We start from the raw sequence: 16914 nt of genomic DNA on the forward strand, positions 1-16914 counted from the left end.
CCTCCTTACAGGCCACCCACAGCCCAAGGTCACGTGGTTCAAAGATGGCCGGCCCCTGGCTGGTGGAGACGCCTACCGCATTTCTCCAGACGGAGCTCTCCTGCAGATCGTCCAGGCCGACCTGTCTAGTTCTGGCCACTACTCCTGCATTGCAGCCAGTAGCGTAGGGGAGAAGACCAAACACTTCCAACTTAGCGTCCTGGGTAAGTGCTGGGCATCTCCGGGCCTCCCTGGGCACCGAAAGGAGGGGGAGCCAAGGTGGCCAGCGCCGAACAGACAGCTTCCCACAAAGCACTCTGCTATTTTTTTTCTTTCCCATTTCTTCAGGTTCAACAACAACAAAAATAGTCATAGCTGTATTGGCTGAACGTTTGTCACGGGCTGGGCGTTTGCACAGGCCTGATTGGTTGGACAAGCCTGGGGGGTGGGAGATGTGCTTGTCCCTCTGTGTCACCAACGAAGCGCTGAGGCTTGGAGAGGTGACCGGGCCCCCAGGTGTCCGTCCGTCTCCCGAGGGTAGTTGGCATGGACTGTCCCAGCAGGAGAAACGGGGATCTAGAAAATGAGAGGACTTAATAAATAAAATCTGCTTGTACAAATGCTGGGGGTGAAAGGGACGGTCCCCTGCAGGACCTGAAAGAGGAAATCTTAGGACCAATGAGAGCAGAGGGAGAGGGGGATAGATTGGAACACAAGCCGAGTTGACAAGCCTCTGGTACATTAGTAGGTGGGCTGGCTGTTAAGAGCCTTCTGGGGAAATTGAGGCGGGAATCGTCCTAAACTTCCCCTGGGGCACTGCTTAGCGGTGGAAAGCGTAGGCTCAGAAGCGAAGCACCAGGAGCTGAGATCTTTCTGGATCCTCGGGCCCAGGATTAGGGATCTCTGTTAACGATCGTGGCACCCCCCCCACCCCTGCCTCCCAACAGTGGTTCCCACCATCCTGGGAGTGACCGAGGACAGCGCGGATGAGGAGGTGACAGTGACCATCAACAACCCCATTTCTCTGATCTGTGAGACACTGGCCTTCCCCTCCCCCACCATCACCTGGATGAAGGACGGCGCCCCGTTTGAGGCCTCGAACAACATCCAGATGCTCCCAGGTGATGCCCTCTGTCGGTTGGAGGAAGGGACTGGTGAGCCTGAGTTCGTGTGACCTTGGGGGTGACCCTGCCCCCTGCCTCCACAAGCAGGCACCCACGGGCTGCAGATCCTGAATGCCCAGAAGGAAGATGCGGGACAGTATACCTGCGTGGTCACCAATGAACTTGGGGAGGCCATGAAGAACTACCACGTGGAGGTGCTCAGTGAGTCGGGGACCCTCCCGGGCACCGGCAGGGTGGGCAGGAGGCCGCCTGGGAGCCCTGGGGCCCCGGCACCTGGGCCACACGGATGCCCTAGGTATCTTCATGTGGCTTACCTCCTCTGACGGTCCCCAGGCAGCCAGGGCTGACTCAGTCATTGTAGGACCAAGGGCACCAGCAGATGGAAACAAGTGAGTCAGGACTTGGGCCACATGGACGCAGATTCCCGCCAGTCCTGGTTTCCTTCTGTCACCCGCGCCGCGGTGCGGCCAGAGGCCCTACACCTTGAGACCTGGCACCCCCAGAATGGCCCCCAGAGGTCACCCCAGGAAGTCCCCCGCCTCAGACCTGCCCTGTCCCGTAAATCGCTCTCAACCAACACTCTCTCCCCTAAATGAACAGTGACAGGAGCGGGTCGGTCTCCAGGGTCCCTGTGGCTCTGCTCTTGGGAACCAGCCGCCCATTTCTGGGACGGCCCTGGGGCCACTGGGACGGCACTGGGTCTCAGCAGCCCTTTCCTAAGCCTGCTCCTCAGACCCCCTTGTGGCTTTCAGTCCCTCCTTCCATCTCCAAAGACGACCCCTCGGGGGAGGCCGGCGTGAAGGAAGTGAAGACCAAGGTCAACAGCACTTTGACCCTGGAGTGTGAGTGCCGGGCCGTGCCCCCGCCCACCATCAGTTGGTACAAGGATGGACGGGTAAGCTTGGGGCCCCGGGGTCCCCCTGCTTCTGCTTGGAACCTTCCGGAGAAGGCAGTCAGAGCACCTGGCCCCAGAGCTGGCCTGGGCCCTGCCCCACTTTATATTTTAATAAGAAATCCAGTTCTTTGTAGGGAACAGGTGTCATCAACATTAAACTCCACATTCACCTGTTTAACTCACCCGGGTTTTCGGCTACACGGGTTCAGGGTTCAAAACTAACCCTAACCCTAACCCTCACTTTGTGTTGTATTTTTAAAATTTTATTCGACTCTAAGTACTCTCATCTAGGTCTTTTCTGCCCCTTCTTTCTTTTTTTTTTTTTTTTTTTTAATGTTTGTTTATTTTTGAGAGAGAGAATGAATGTGAGTGGGGAGGGGCAGAGAGAGAGGGAGACACAGAATCGAAAGCAGGCTCCAGGCTCGGAGCTGTCAGCACAGAGCCTGATGCGGGGCTCGAACCCACGAACCGCGAGATCGTGACCTGAGCTGAAGTTGGATGCTTAACCGACTGAGCCACCCAGGCGCCCCTGCTCCTCATTTCCGACTGCCCCCCCCCCCCACTCTTCCCACCCCCAGCCCGTGACCCCCAGCCAGCGGCTGCGCATCCTGGGCGAAGGCCGGCTCCTCCAGATCCGGCCCACGCAGGTCTCGGATTCAGGGCGATACCTGTGCGTGGCCACCAACGTGGCTGGCGAGGATGACCAGGACTTCAATGTGCTCATCCAGGGTGGGTGGGGGCCGGTGGGGCGGGGGCGGCACAGGTGGGGTGGGGAGTGTCCCTGCTTCTGGAATGGTGTAGCAGGAGGACTCTGTCCCCGGCGGCTGGTTCTTCTTCTCATTGCTGGCCGCCATGTCTTACCCCCAGACCCCTGGCCCAGGCCTCTTCCCTTAACTGACTGTGACCTGGGGACATCACTGCCCTTCCCCCGCCTCCCGGCCTTGGTTTTACCTTTGTAAGATGTGGGTCATCCAATCAGGTGGCCTCGGGGGCCCCCTCCACTTCTGAAAGCCAGTGGTTTTGTGCCTCTGTGCTCTGCTCAGCAAACCCTAGTTACAACTTCGTGTCTGCTTCCTCCCCTGAGAGGTGTCACCATGCCACACAGTCTCTTGAGTCCACTGGACGTGAGCTGCAGAGGGCAGAACTCCATCCCAGTGCCTAGCATAGTAGCTGCTCAATAAACACTGTCTGAAAGAATAAGTATCTTCGAAAGCTGCCTCGACCTTAGGGGTCTCCTCTAACCGTGGACTTCTCCAGCCCCGAGAGAGGCTGGCACGGGAGTCTCTTGGAACAGAAGCGCACCCCCATCCCTCAGCTGTGCGTCCTAATGGCTCTGTCCCCCACCCCAGTGCCCCCCATGTTCCAGAAGCTGGGCGATGCCGGTGTGGACTTCGAGATCCCGTCCAGGGAAGAAGAGGTCCGCGGTGGGGTGACGGAGTACCGGGAGATTGTGGAGAACAACCCTGCCTACCTGTACTGCGATACCAATGCCATCCCTCCCCCGGAGCTCAGCTGGTACAGGGAGGGCCAGCCCCTCTCGGCCGCAGACGGGGTGTCTGTTCTGCAAGGTAGTTTAGGGTGTGCCCGGGAGGTCGGGGCGTCTGCAGGCAGGGATTGGGGGCACACTCACCTCGGACTGCCCTTACGTGTCCTGGGAACTCTCCTGTGTGCTGCTTGCTCTGTGACCGCGGGCAGGCCGCACAACCACCCTGGACCTTAGCTGCCTTTTGTACACTCGGGCTAGACACCCTTTGCTTATTTGAAGGCAGGAACAGGATCCCCCTTTGCCTCTGGTTTCTAGAACGAGCCCACCTCTGGGCTTCAAGGTCTGTAAGGTCCTGGGATGATAGGCCAAAGCTGGTGTCTTTCTCTGCAGGGGGAAGCGGTTCCTTTATTGTGATCTCATGAGGACCACCCTGGGGCGGGGGGTGGGAGTCCAGGCACGGAGCCCTGTATCGTCTCATCAGGGGGGAGATCATGTGACCTTTCAACGTAGGATTTGGCCTGTGTCCTGCCAGGCCGGGGGCGATGGTGGGGCCGGCTGGGGGAGCCCAGGCCTCTAGACGAACAGGGCCATTCCAAGGGTCGTACTTTGGTGCTCGCAAAAGAAGACAGCCTCTTGGAGACGGATGAGAGGCGATGCTTACTGAAGCTGCTTATTGCTGTCAGAAACCCCCGGACTGACGCCTCAGCCAGGCTACTGCCCTTGGACTTGGACACTGATCCAGATCCTGGGTACACAGTGAGCTCAGTCACATGCTGATTCCTACCTCAGGTCCCGACCAGAGGTTAATCCCAGCCATCAGCTGATCCCCTGGTCCTAGCCATTAACCTCCAACCCTACCACTGCCCTCTGACCCTGGCCACCGACCCCCAAGCATGGGCACATGGTGGTGGTGGCCACAGGTGGACCTTAATTCTGAACCTGACCATAGATCAACTTTACGTATCAAGTGACCCCCCCCCCGCCCCCCGCCACGCCAAAACGCAGCCACTGTTTCTCCAGTCCTGGCTACTGTCCCCAGCTCTGTAGGTAACGAGCCCCTGCTTCTGACCCTGGCCACAAGCACACCACAGCCTGGGCCAGCGATCCCCCAACCCAGACTCCTGAACTCATAGTGACCCCAACCCTGCTCCGCCGGAGACCATCGCTAGCCCCCTCCATAGATGCCAGGATCTGGCGCTGGCTGTCTCTTGATCACAGAGAGTGACACCCCCAGCCCCCCGCTTCCCCCTCCCCCGCGATCACCACAGCCCAAGAGCTGCCTCCTCGCCTCCGAAAAGCCAACGCCTGGACCTTTGCCCAGCTCTCTGCCCCCTCCCTCTGCCTTCATCACGGAGCTGGGCTCAGCGCCGCCGGGCACTCTTGGGAAGCCTCAGTCCTTCCATCTGTGGGATGGGAGTGGTCCTGGCACACAGAGTCAGAGGCCGGGAAAATGCTCAGCCCAGGGCCGGGCACCCCGCAGGCGGGGCAGGCTGATTCTCCTCCATTGATCTCCGAGGAGGTGGGCCGGGGACGTCTCCCAGGTCCCCTCCAGGGGAAAGAGCGGGCCTCCTTGCCCTCGTTCAGGTCTCGGTCCTGTGTCCCCGCAGGAGGTCGGGTCCTGCAGATTCCCCTGGTGCGTGCAGAGGATGCCGGGAAATACTCATGCAAGGCCTCCAACGAGGTGGGCGAGGACTGGTTGCACTACCAGCTGCTTGTGCTGAGTGAGTGGCCGGCCTGGGCCCCGGGGGGGGGGGGGGGTCTGGGTCTGCAGGGCCCATGGCAGGGGGTGGGGAGGGGCTCCTTGCCGTAGGGGCTCAAGGCAGAGTGCATAGCCAGTCCTGCTGTACCGACAGGTTGATAACATAAGGCACACGACCTTGGACTGGGGGCAGATTCCAAGTGGCTCTGTCGCCTTGGGCAAATCACGGGCGTCCGTCCCTGTGCCCCGGGGTCCCTAGCTGTGGCGCCGAGGGGGGCTTGGCCGGTAGGGCACAGGGACGGGCTGCTCTCACCTCCACACCCGCCCCCCTACCCCAGCGACCTTTCCCAGGCAGGCTGCCCACTCCTCAACCTGCTGTCTCTGACCCCCAGCCCCACCTGTGATCCTGGGTGACACAGAGGAGCTGGTGGAGGAGGTGACGGTCAACGCCAGCAGCACCGTCAGCCTCCAGTGCCCGGCCCTGGGCAACCCCGTGCCCGCCATCTCATGGCTCCAGAACGGGCTGCCTTTCTCCCCGAGCCCACGGTTGCAGGTCCTGGAGGACGGGCGCGTCTTGCAGGTGAGGACGTCCCCCGTGACTCAGTCCTGCTGGTCCGGGGACCAAGGAGCTGACGTTATCTGTGCCAAACGAGGCTCTTTGCCCGAGAGCGTGTCGGAGCCCCTGGGATTAAGTTCTGCCCACCAAATAATCCTACGTGAGGAGCTCGCTGGCAGCCCAGGGCCACACGGAGTACCCGCAGAGGACACATACGTGTGCCACATCTAGAGCCCGACGCGGCAGGAAAGCCGCACGACCCTCACAGGGCTGGGCCCGGCACCCTCGGTCACCCAGATCCAGGCACAGCTGTACGGGTGCCCAGCACAGCACGGAGCGGCCCTGCTCGGGGCTGGGGTTGGGGGGGGACGGTTGTCACCATCTAGTTTGCTATAGGGAATCACCTAGCACCAAGCTCACACTGTGCCCGAATGTCCCAAAGAGCCCTTGACGGACGTGGGGTGGGGGGTGCCCCTCGAGCACTGCTCCGTGCAGAGAAAGGCGGCGGGCAGACAAAGGAGCCCTCACGGTCCTTCCTGGGGGAGCCCAGAGCCCGCAGGCCCGTGGTGTCTCCCGGGCACCTTGTCCCTGTGCCCGCAGGTCTCCACGGCCGAGGTGGCCGATGCCGCCAGCTACATGTGTGTGGCCGAGAACCCGGCGGGCTCCTCGGAGAAGCTCTTCACCCTCAGGGTACAAGGTGAGCCGGGCTGAGCAGCGGCCCCTGGGGGGCTCCCAGCTCGGGAGGGCCGCTGCTCCCTCTCTGATCTCTGAGCCTTGTGTCGTCATCCGTGGGGTAGTCGTGACAAATAGTCGTGACCGCACAGCCGTGCTTAAAAGATGCGCCAAGGCAAGGCGCCAGGAGCTCCGGAGGGCCGTGCTCCACTCTGTGGCTCCCTGCCCCCCCCGACCCGAACGCGCTCTCATGGGTCTTTCTTTCTCCCGGTGGCTGCGGGGACAGCCCCACCACGAATCACAGGCCCAAGCTTGGAGCAGGTCACTGCCACGGTCAACAGCAGCGTCTCCCTGTCCTGTGACGTCCATGCTCACCCGAGCCCTGAGGTCACGTGGTACCGGGACGGCCAGGCCGTCTCCCTGGGAAAAGAGATCTTCCTCCGGCCTGGTGGGTAAACTGAGGCTTGGAGCCCAGCCTGAGGCTGGGTGGGGAGTCAGAGTTGCTTCCCCAAACCTGGGGACCACACCGGGAGTCTGGGAGGACTTGGGGACTGTGGGCCGGGGCCCCGGGGCCTATTTGCTGGTGCGAGGGGCCGGCTACCCCCCCCCCCAACAGGCACCCACACGCTGCAGCTGGCCAGGACGCAGCCGTCAGACTCCGGGATGTACATGTGTGAGGCCCTCAACGCCGCCGGCCGAGACCAGAAGCTGGTGCAGCTTAGCGTGCTGGGTACGTCCTGCCTGTCCCCCACTCCTTCAGTGAGCCCTCGGCCCCACACGCTGAGGCAGCACAGCCAGGAAAGGGGGCAGCCGGCCCCGGGGGGAGCCTGGGATGCCCTGCACCCTCTCTGGGCAGCAGGGTGGGTAACATCCTGGCCTGTAGAGTTGGACACGTTGCGTTTGAGAGCCACCTGTGCGCTTCGTTGCTCTGTGATCTGGGGCAAGTCGCGTTCCCTCTCTGAGCCTCAGGCCTCCCGTCTGTAAGGTGACGGTTGGCACAAGAATGGTTTGTGAGTGCTTACCCGGCACGCCGTGAGCCCCGAGGTCGAGGAGGGGACAGCAGGACAGCCGCAGGGGGGCTGGCCCAGGAGGGGCCCTTCCCAAGCTGATTGATCCGAGGTTCTCAGCATGCGGCCTTTGTCGGGGCCTCTGGTCTTCAGACTCCTCTTGGGGAGAAGCTGGCCCAAGTCGTCATGACCCAGAGCTCACTGGAGGTTTCCAGCTAGCCCCGGGGCCGGTTGATTTATTAGCGTGGTGTTCACCTACTGTGTGTGCCCTGTGGCGGGTCCCGTGGGCTCACGGCCGGGGGTGGGGGCTTCTGTGCTGGTTTGCTGGAGGGACGTGGGCTGTGGGGGACCCCGATGGGGGGCTCTGACCCAGCCAGGGCCTGCCCCGTGCAGCGAAGAGCCCAGGAAGGCCATCGGAGGATCTCCCCATCTAAGAAACTGAGGCCCAGAGAGGGCAGGAGGCTTTTCCCAGGACCTGGACTCTCGTCCCCCCGCTCCCCGGGTCTGCGTCATCCCTGGGGCCGGCTCCATTGCGTGACCCCTATGGGCCTCCGTCGGCTGTCTCCCCTGGCTGGAACCAGGGAGGACACCGGGAAGGCTGCTGTGCCTCAGTCCGCTCACCTGTTTTCCCAGTGCCCCCCACCTTCAGGCAGGCTCCCGGCGGCCCCCAGGATGCAATCCTGGTCCGGGCTGGGGACAGAGCAGTCCTGAGCTGTGAGACCGACTCACTCCCTGAGCCGACCGTGACCTGGCTTAAAGACGGGCAGCCCCTGGTCCCGACGCAGCGCACCCGGGCTCTGCTGGGTGGGCAGAGGCTGGAGGTCCAGGACACCCAGGTGAGCAGCCCCGAGGCATGGGCAACACTGGGTGGTCGTGGGGCCCCGTCCTGGTGAGCCCAGGGGGCAGGCAGGATCAGGCAGCTGCGTGGCAGGGTGTAGGGACGGTCACCTCCTTAGTCTACGGGGCCTCGCACCAAGTTGCTTAAACCGACCTTGAGCCGTCCGTGCCCCGGCACCTGCCTCCATTTCCCTGGGATCTAGAAGCCTTCTCCAGGCCCCCCTGGCTGCGACCCTCTGGGAGCCTGCTCTGCCCACCCTCCCTGGTGTGGATTAGATGCTCACAAGTGTTTGTTGGATGGATATTTGCTGCTCCTCTGGGAAACCTTGCTGGGCTCCCGTCTCCTGGCCCAGCTCTGGCCCCCCGCAGTGAGGGGCTTTTTCCTCCAGGCTTCACTGATGTGCAGGCCCAGGGGCGGGTGGGGGTCCAGAACCTATGTACTCACCCTCCAACAACCCTCCTGCTTCTTGAGGTTCTTGGGAAAGGCCAGCGGGTCCCGTCTCCTCTTCGGCTTCCCGGGCGGGACCAGCATATTTGGGGAGTCCCTTCTCCAGAAGGTTCTGAGGCCTGGGTGTTGTGGGGGGCCCTAGGTATCCCCCTCCCGGCCTCGTGCACACCATCACCGCGTGCTCTCTTTGTCCCAGGTGTCGGATAAAGGTTTATACAGCTGTAGAGTCAGCAATACCGCGGGGGAAGCCATGCGGACGTTTGTCCTCACTGTCCAGGGTAAGCTGGGGACCAGCCTGAGAGCATTGCCGTGGGACCCCCTAGCAGCACACAGGGCCGCCAAGGATGGGAGGGGCAGTAGCTAGAAAGAGTCAGTGGCCCTGCGTACTTAGGGCACAGGATACGGCACTGAAAAGACCAGGACTGTTGTTGACTTGCTCTCTGGGGCTCAGCAGGGCGCCTTGGTTCCTCTGAGCCTTGACTTTATCTTCCGGTGAAAGGAAGAAAAGTGGTACCTGCCTACTCGGCAGACAGGGAGCGTTCGATCGACGGGCTGCCGTGAGTGTATCTATAAAGCGCCCAGCACGGCCCCGGGAGAGTCAGGCAGTTGGAGCCCTGCGGCCACGTCGCCACTATTTTGAGCCCTGGGGGGCCTGCTCCCTCAGCCCAAGGACCGAACACAGATGGCATTTGACTGGATGTGGCTCAAGCTGGGGGAAAAGGGGGAGCTCGCTTTAGGGAAGTAAAGGATGAAGGCTCAGCCAGACTTTCTTGGCATCAGGTATTGTATCGGTTAGAATATAAGCTCAGCTGTGTAACAAAGAGACCCGAAACCCCAGTGGATTAAACGAGAGAGAACTTTACCTTTCTCGTGCAAAAGCCCAGAGGTGCGTGTCTAGGCTGGGGGTCGGCGGGGGGGAGCTCGGGGCCTTCCGAGTGGTAGGTAAATTACTGAGTGGTAATTTGGGGCCCGGGATCTTTCCGTCCTGTCGGCCACCCGCCCCTTAGGGCACTGCCCCTGTCCACATGCATCCCGCCCCAGTTCACAGGAAGCAGAAAGGAGCAGGAGCAGAGGGCAAGCGTTTTTGTTTTGAGCGAGTGATGCCTGGATCCCGTCAGTGGGAATATAGGCCGCTGGCCCCAGCAGGCTGCAAGGGAGACTGGGAAATGTAGTTCTACCTGAGCGAGCCCGTACTCTGCTAAACTGCTGTGCGAGATGGGAAGGACAGGTGCGTGTGGGGGGGTGGGGGGGGTGGGGGGCGGACATCAGCTGTCCGCCCCAGAAGGCAAAGCCAGGAGCCTGCCCACCAGGCAAGTAGCAGGTGGAGCCAACCGTGAGCCATATTGAATATGGCTGTTGAAACATCGACACCAGGTTTGCTGCTTCAAGCCTTCTCCTGTTGGCTGCTTTGACGAGTGGTGAGAAGCGGGGGGAACGTCTGGTCCCTGAGGACAAAGATGTTTCATCCCAAGCACAGCCATTTTTGTTCCACTGGTAGCGGTTGCCTGGGACGCGTGACGCCATCCTGGCTGAGCAGGAGAGAGTGTTGGGATCGATTAGTGATGTCTGCCCTGTTCACAGCCGGGCACTCACCATCCTTGGGCTGAGTGGACCCCTCTGGGCTCTGCTTTGCAGGCAGTTGCTGGTTCTGTTTACATCTGTGAGTGAGGCAACCTTTATTGCTACCGATGGCAAAGCATAACATGTCAACTGCTAACCAGAAGGAAGAGCCCGTTGAGTGTCCCTAATCCGCCCGAGCGGAAGGAAGGGGGCCGCGGAATCTTAGGATCCTGGCAATCTGGCTTCTCTCCTGCAGTGCCCCCAACATTTGAGAACCCCAGGACAGAGAGAGTGAGCCAGGTGGCCGGGAGCCCCCTGGTGCTGAGCTGTGATGTGACCGGGGTCCCTGCACCTACTGTCACCTGGCTGAAGGACAGAATGCCTGTTGGTGAGTGCATCCTGCCCTCTCAGCGATGACACAACAATGGCAGCGACCTTGGCGAAATCAAAGGCCGGCGGGGTCCTGTCATCCCCAACCCCTATTTGTCTTTCGACCTGATCGGCCCTTGAAATCCCAGTGTGGAAAACCATTCACGTGGGGGCTCAAAGGCTCCCTGCGTTTGTGTCCACAATCAGCTGCCACAAGTTGGGTGCAGGGTGGGTGCTGAGGGCCCGGCCGGCCTGCCCCTGGCCTTGGCGTTGGTCCCCAAAGCTGCTGCTTCCCCCGGCAACTCAGCTCCGTCTGGCCCGGCTGCCGGTCACCCCCCCGTCCAGGCCTTCGTCCCTCTCCCCTCACCCACCCGTAGGTCTATCGGCAGAGCCCTCCCTTCGTCAGCTGCTGGACGCCTCTGGTGCCAGCCAGCTCTCTGGTGCCCGTAGCCGTTCCCTTTCCAGCCACCACGGTCCCCCTGCCCCGGGAGGGCAGCAGCCCCCCCACGGGTCCTTGGTCCAGTCCCCATCTCTGGTGCCATCTCCAGACGGGGAGGAAGGGATCTCAAAGTGCAGCTCTGAGGAGGTCCCTTGTCTTTTCTCTGTCTCTTGGTCTCTCTCGGTCTCCCCCACCCGACCCTCCCTCAAATACAACTTTATCAAGATCCACATACTGTGCAGTTTATCCGTTTAAAGCTTACGATTCCATTCTTTTTAGTATATTCACCGACCATCCCCACAATCAATCTTAGGACATTTTTATCACCCAAAAGGAAACCCCATTGCCCCCCCCCAGACCTGCCCCCAACCCCAGCCCTAGGCAGCCCCTGGCCTGTTTTCTGTCTCCGTAGGTTTGCTTGCTCTGGACACTGCACCCAAGTGGAATCATGCACTGTGTGACCTTTTGCGACTGACTTTTCTGCTTAGCATCCTGTTTCTAGGGTCCATCCATGTAGTAGCGGGTGTTAGTTCTTCATTCTTTCTTTTAAGTTTATTCATTTGTTTCGAGAGGGGGAGAGAGAGAGAGAGAGGCGAGAAGGGGCAGAGAGAGGGGAGGAGAGAGAGCAAATCCCGAGCAGGCTCCATGCTGTCAGCACAGAGCCTGATGCAGGGCTTGAACTCACGAACAGTGCAATCATGACCTGAAACCAAGAGTTGGATGCTTCACCAACTGAGCCACCCGGGCGCCCCCGTTCTGTCTTTTAAGTTCAAGTTTTTCTCTCTTTTTTATGGCTGACTGTTCACTGTGGGGCTATATCATATTTGCTCTATCCTTTTCATCAGCCGGTGGACGTCTGGGTTGAATCCCCCTTGGGGCTCTCATGAATGATGTGCTGTGAATGTTTAAGGACCAGTGTCCGTGTGGCTCATGCTCTCCTGTCCCTTTGGGCTACACCTGGTTGTGGAACCTCTCTGGGCCCCGTTCTCCACCTCCTCTCGTGGCACACGCTGTTTCCTCCCCAAAATACCCACCCCGGGCCCCCCCCCACCCCGCCCAGTGCCTCTATTGGCTGGTTGATACCCGCTTGGTTCAGCTGAGACCCGCCCCCTCCCAAGACCTGCCTGACCCCTCTTGGCTCCCTCGGGGGCTTCACAGGGCTGGTCGCGCAGGATCCCGCGTGTCTCACTGTCTCCGATGCACTTTGAGCCCCTAGAGGCCACGGGCCGTGTCTCACTCGGCTCTGATCCCCTTTGATCTCCTTTGTCGCCGGACGACAGCCGGACGTGTAGTCGTTGGTTTAGTACGTCCCGTGTCGAGAGACTGGCCGCCCAGTTGAGAACCCGGGTGAGGGTGGCCCGGCCTGGGCTGGGCAGCCAGGGGAGGCTTCAGGCCGAGGTGCGGCTGGAGAGACGGGGGCCATTCCAGGCTGGAGGTGGGGGAGGGGGGCAGGTGCGTGCAGCCTGAGCAGAGGCCCTGGGGAGCCCCTAGCGAGACTTGCATCAGGGCCCGGAAGTGGTCAGTGAGTGGCTGATTTACCCTGATTGGAAGCCCTGGTGGGTGACAGCGGGCAGGGTAGAGATGGAGTCGGGGGCGGGAGGGGAGGGGGGCCCTGGGGGTCCACAGGAAGAGGGCCAGGTCTCGGACACTGAAGGAAATGGGGCACCTTGGCGAGACATGCCAGTAGGGACAGCTGTGGGTGGGGCACGGGGCCCTTAAAAAACCCAGCTGAGGAAGGTTGTGATGTAGGCAGCAAAAGACCCTGCCCCTGTCTGGGCCTCAGTTTCCCTGTGAGCCCCAGAAGCGGGTGGGCGGTGCCAGGGTTCCTGGGGTCCCGAGTGTGGGGGATGGGCGCCTTCTCCAGGAGTCACGTGACTTGGGTGTGGGGCCCCGTGGTGGCGCCCGGGGCGGTGTGGCCGTGCGGGTGAGGGCCTGGCACGTCCCTCCGTCCCACAGAGAGCAGCGTGGCGCATGGCGTGGTCTCCCGGGGGGGCCGCCTCCAGCTGAGTCGCCTGCAGCCCGCCCAGGCTGGCACCTACACGTGCGTGGCGGAGAACAGCCAGGCCGAGGCCCGCAAGGACTTCGTGGTGGCCGTACTGGGTACGTCTGCGCCCTGTGCCCCGCACCCCCGTGTCCCTCCCCCCTCGCCAGCCCCCGCGCGGGCCCCGGCCTCACCATAGCCCCCGCCGCAGCGGCCCCCCGGATCCGGAGCTCGGGTGCCACGCAGGAGCACAGTGTCCTGGAGGGGCAGGAGGTGCGGCTGGACTGTGAGGCGGACGGGCAGCCCCCGCCCGACGTGGCCTGGCTGAAGGACGGTGGCCCGCTGGGCCAAGGCGTGGGCCCCCACCTCCGGTAAGGCCCGCCCCGTGTCCTCCCGGGTCCCCCCCTCCCCCCGAGCAGCAGCCACAGCCCCTTACGTGCCGGCTCTCGGCTCTCCGGCCCCGAGCAGGTTCTACGTGGACGGCGGTGCCCTGGTGCTGAAGGGCCTGAGGGCCGAGGACTCGGGCGCCTACACCTGCGTGGCCCACAACGCGGCCGGGGAGGACGCCAGGCTGCACACAGTGAGCGTGCTGGGTGAGCAGCGGAGGGGCGAGGAGGGGGGCGGCTCTGCCCTCCCGGGGCTGCCGCAGCCCGGCCACTGTGGGGCCTCCACCGGGGGCATCTGGAGGGGGGATGCCGCGGCCGGGATGCCGGAGACCTGGTTCCAGCCCCAGCCATGTCCACACTGTGAGCCAGGCCACCATACGGCCTCTCTGGGCGTCTGCGTCCTTTCTTAGACTAAAGGAACAAGCGTTCCCGGCCCAGGGGCGCGGCGGGAGAGTTGGGGAGTAGGGGGGTGGGTGAGAAGAGAGCCATGGGGTGAGCCCGTGCCCCCCTGTGCTGGGCTTCTTCCTCTCCCGGCACTGACGTGTGGCTCTAAGAACCCCGTACGAGATGGTTGCTGCTTTCTGGAATTTGCCCGAGAGGATCCCATCTCCCCCACCCAGACCCTCTTCCTCAACCCCCTCACTGCCCCCCTTTTCCTCTCTGCCCACTCCTAGTTCCTCCCACCATCGAGCAGTGGGCAGAGGGCTCGGGGACCCTGGTGAGCAGGCCTGGGGAGCTGGTGACCATGGCGTGCCCCGTCCGGGGCTCCGCGCCCATCCGCATGAGCTGGCTCAAGGACGGGCTGCCCCTGCCGCTGTCCCAACGCACTCGCCTCCACAGCTCGGGCCGCACCCTCAGGTAGGGGGGAGGCTCCCCGGCCCCTGGGCCAGCTGGTCCCAGACACAGTCTCCAGGCAGCTTGGGTTTCGGAGCACATCTGAACGGTTTTCAAATAAAAATAATACATACAAGCATACAGAGGTCTGTGATGGCGACCCACCCCCAAATGGAACTCCAGTGACAAAAGAGGACTCTGCCCTCAGGTTCTCCCAGCCGAGGGAGGGAGGGAGGCAGAGATCCAGGTGATGACATCTGGTGGTTTCCAGTTCAGCCTGCCTTGGGGTGGAGGAAAAATCAGGGAAGGCTTCCTGGAAGAAGGCTTCTGAGCCTTCTTCAACACTTACGGAACGCCTGCTGTTTGCAAGTGCAGTTCTGGGCACTGGGAATAGAGCAGTGAGCAAAATAAAACCTCTGCCCCTGCAGCTGCTTTATCAGGGGAGGAGAGCGGACACTGGGTAGAATGTCACAAGGGATACACACGCTGAAGAATAAAGTAGGGGAAAGAAAAAATGAGAGGTAGCGGTGGAGGCTGGTATTTTAGGGTGGTGAGTCATAGGCACTTAACGGAGTTAAGAGAGGGAGCTGAGCAGATTCTGTAGGGAGGAGCTTCCCTAACCGGAAGAGGGTTAGAGCAGCAAGTTCAAAGGCCCTGAGGTGGGCATGTGTCCGTGTATTCAAGGAATGGGGGGAGGCTTGCGGGCAGCTGGGGGGGGGGGTGACCAGCAGGCGGGTGTCTCCTTGGGTGAGACAGCGCAGCCGGTGGAAGTGGAAAAGCAGGAAATCTGGCCTCGGGGTGAAGTGAGTCAGAGAAGGCAGCAGGGGCCAGGGAGTCTGGGGCTTTATTCTGGGGGCACCCGGGAACCGGGGAAGGGGTTTGGGGCCGTTCAGGTGAGTTTCAGAGCTGCCTCTCTGGCAGGCAAGCCACTGGGAGACAGGAAAAGATCAGGACTGTTTTCATGAGCCACCTCCCCTCCCTCTTTCCTCCTCCACCCCTCTCGAGGGGTTCAGGATTTCCCAGGTGCAGTTGGCAGATGCTGGCGTCTTTACCTGTGTGGCTGCAAGCCCAGCTGGTGTGACCGACAGGAATTTCACCTTGCAGGTGCACGGTACGGACCGGGGTGGGGGGGGTGGGGGGTGGAATAAATGTGTCCCTTGGCCTTGGGCGTGAGAATCGGGCCCCGTGGGCAAACCCAGAGACTCAGTCTCTGATTCGCTCGGTTGCTCATTCATTCACGCCACAAGCAGCCGTTAGACCCTGCGGTGTGCCAGGGCCTTGCTGGGCACCGGGGTGCGACGGTGAGCAGCAGAGGCCCCTGCCACCGGGGTGGGGGGGGGGGGCGGGTCAGTGCAGGAAACAGCTCTGTAAAGAGGCAGTCGGAATTCCAGGCAACTAGTGACAGCAGGGGAAGGAGAGGAAGCTACCGGAGCCCAGAAGAGGCCTCCTCGACTGGCCTGGGGAGTTCAGGGAAGGCTTCCCGGAGGAGGCGAGGTCTACGCTGAGGACTGGAGACGAGAGGGAATAGTCCAGGAGAAGGGCGTTCTGACTGATACAAGAACAGCCTGCGCAAAGGTCCAGGGGCGAGGGCCATGCGAGGACTCGTGCCCGCTCTTGCCCTCCACAGTGCCCCCTGTCTTGGAGCCCGTAGAGTTCCAGAATGACGTGGCGGTCGTCCGTGGCTCCTCGGTGGTCCTCCCCTGTGAAGCCCGGGGAAGCCCTCTGCCGCTAGTGTCGTGGATGAAGGATGGGGAGCCCTTGTTGTCCCAGAGCCTTGAACAGGGGCCCAGCCTGCAGCTGGAGACAGCGGGAGCTGGAGACTCGGGCACCTACTCCTGTGTGGCCGTGAGCGAGGCGGGGGAAGCCAGGAGGCATTTCCAGCTGACAGTGATGGGTGGGTCATCTGCCCCCCCTGCCCTGCGCCAGCGTCTCTGGGCCCCGGGGGCGTCGGAGAAGGTGGCGAGGGAGGTGACGTCCCCTGGTGCATCTCCCCAGGGGCAGCCGCCTGGGTGCAGGGTTTGGGGGGAAGGGCGGGCTCCTACCGGATGCCTCGCTGACCTTGACGCGGGGTTGGATGGCCCTCGTTCTCCTGGGGCTCTGCTCCTCAGCTCTGTCCCCCAATCTTGTAGAGCAGAGGCAAAGGGCCTGCCGTGTGCTTGCTGCTTTAAAGCACAAATAATTGTCCCAGGCAAATGGGCCCGTGGTTTCTGGTGTTCTGCCCCGCCCCTCCGCCTTTGGTGGCCCCTTCTGCGGTCAGCGTCCGGATGGTGGGGGCTTGGAGATGCACCCCAGCTCCCAGCGCTGAGTGCAGCCGCCATGCTGACCCCGGGTGGGGTGTTTTGCAGATCCCCCCCACATAGAGGACTCGGGCCAGCCCGCAGAGCTGCTGCTGACTCCCGGCACCCCCTTGGAGCTCCGCTGCGATGCCCAGGGCACCCCGCCGCCCAACATCACCTGGCATAAGGACGGGCAGGCCCTGAGCGGGCCTGCAGACAGCAGTAGGGTGCTCCGGGTAGAGGACGTACAGGTGCAGCTTCCCCACTGCTGTGGGCTGGGGCTGGCGGAGGGGAGGGGAGGGGAGGGCAGGGGACGAGAGGAGGAGGGAAGGACCCCACAGCACTTGGCAGTTAGGCTGAGCTCTT

General features: G+C 62.1%; 1 protein-coding gene and 1 long non-coding RNA gene across 2 annotated transcripts in view; one reads left to right on the forward strand and one right to left on the reverse strand.

The window, feature by feature from the left end:
- HMCN2 (hemicentin 2) overlaps positions 1–16914 on the forward strand; it is a 144976-nt gene that overhangs the window by 96029 nt on the left and 32033 nt on the right. Inside the window, exons 49-69 of the mRNA XM_043567001.1 lie at positions 12–203; positions 927–1100; positions 1191–1304; positions 1856–1998; positions 2577–2727; positions 3348–3566; positions 5092–5205; positions 5576–5763; positions 6340–6436; positions 6698–6859; positions 7028–7141; positions 8052–8254; positions 8900–8981; positions 10520–10651; positions 13028–13171; positions 13264–13423; positions 13521–13645; positions 14113–14296; positions 15286–15383; positions 15900–16166; positions 16618–16799. Of these exons, the coding sequence (XP_043422936.1) occupies positions 12–203; positions 927–1100; positions 1191–1304; positions 1856–1998; positions 2577–2727; positions 3348–3566; positions 5092–5205; positions 5576–5763; positions 6340–6436; positions 6698–6859; positions 7028–7141; positions 8052–8254; positions 8900–8981; positions 10520–10651; positions 13028–13171; positions 13264–13423; positions 13521–13645; positions 14113–14296; positions 15286–15383; positions 15900–16166; positions 16618–16799 (3245 nt within the window). The remainder of the gene's footprint in view (positions 1–11; positions 204–926; positions 1101–1190; positions 1305–1855; positions 1999–2576; positions 2728–3347; positions 3567–5091; positions 5206–5575; positions 5764–6339; positions 6437–6697; positions 6860–7027; positions 7142–8051; positions 8255–8899; positions 8982–10519; positions 10652–13027; positions 13172–13263; positions 13424–13520; positions 13646–14112; positions 14297–15285; positions 15384–15899; positions 16167–16617; positions 16800–16914) is intronic.
- LOC122475233 lies at positions 344–1112 on the reverse strand. The gene is made up of 2 exons (XR_006295122.1): positions 1045–1112; positions 344–555 (listed from the first exon to the last, which is right to left on the reverse strand). It is a non-coding gene; the product is annotated as an uncharacterized LOC122475233 (long non-coding RNA).

This window comes from Prionailurus bengalensis, chromosome D4 (genome assembly GCF_016509475.1).
Source record: "Prionailurus bengalensis isolate Pbe53 chromosome D4, Fcat_Pben_1.1_paternal_pri, whole genome shotgun sequence".
In the NCBI taxonomy this organism is placed as follows: domain Eukaryota; kingdom Metazoa; phylum Chordata; class Mammalia; order Carnivora; family Felidae; genus Prionailurus; species Prionailurus bengalensis.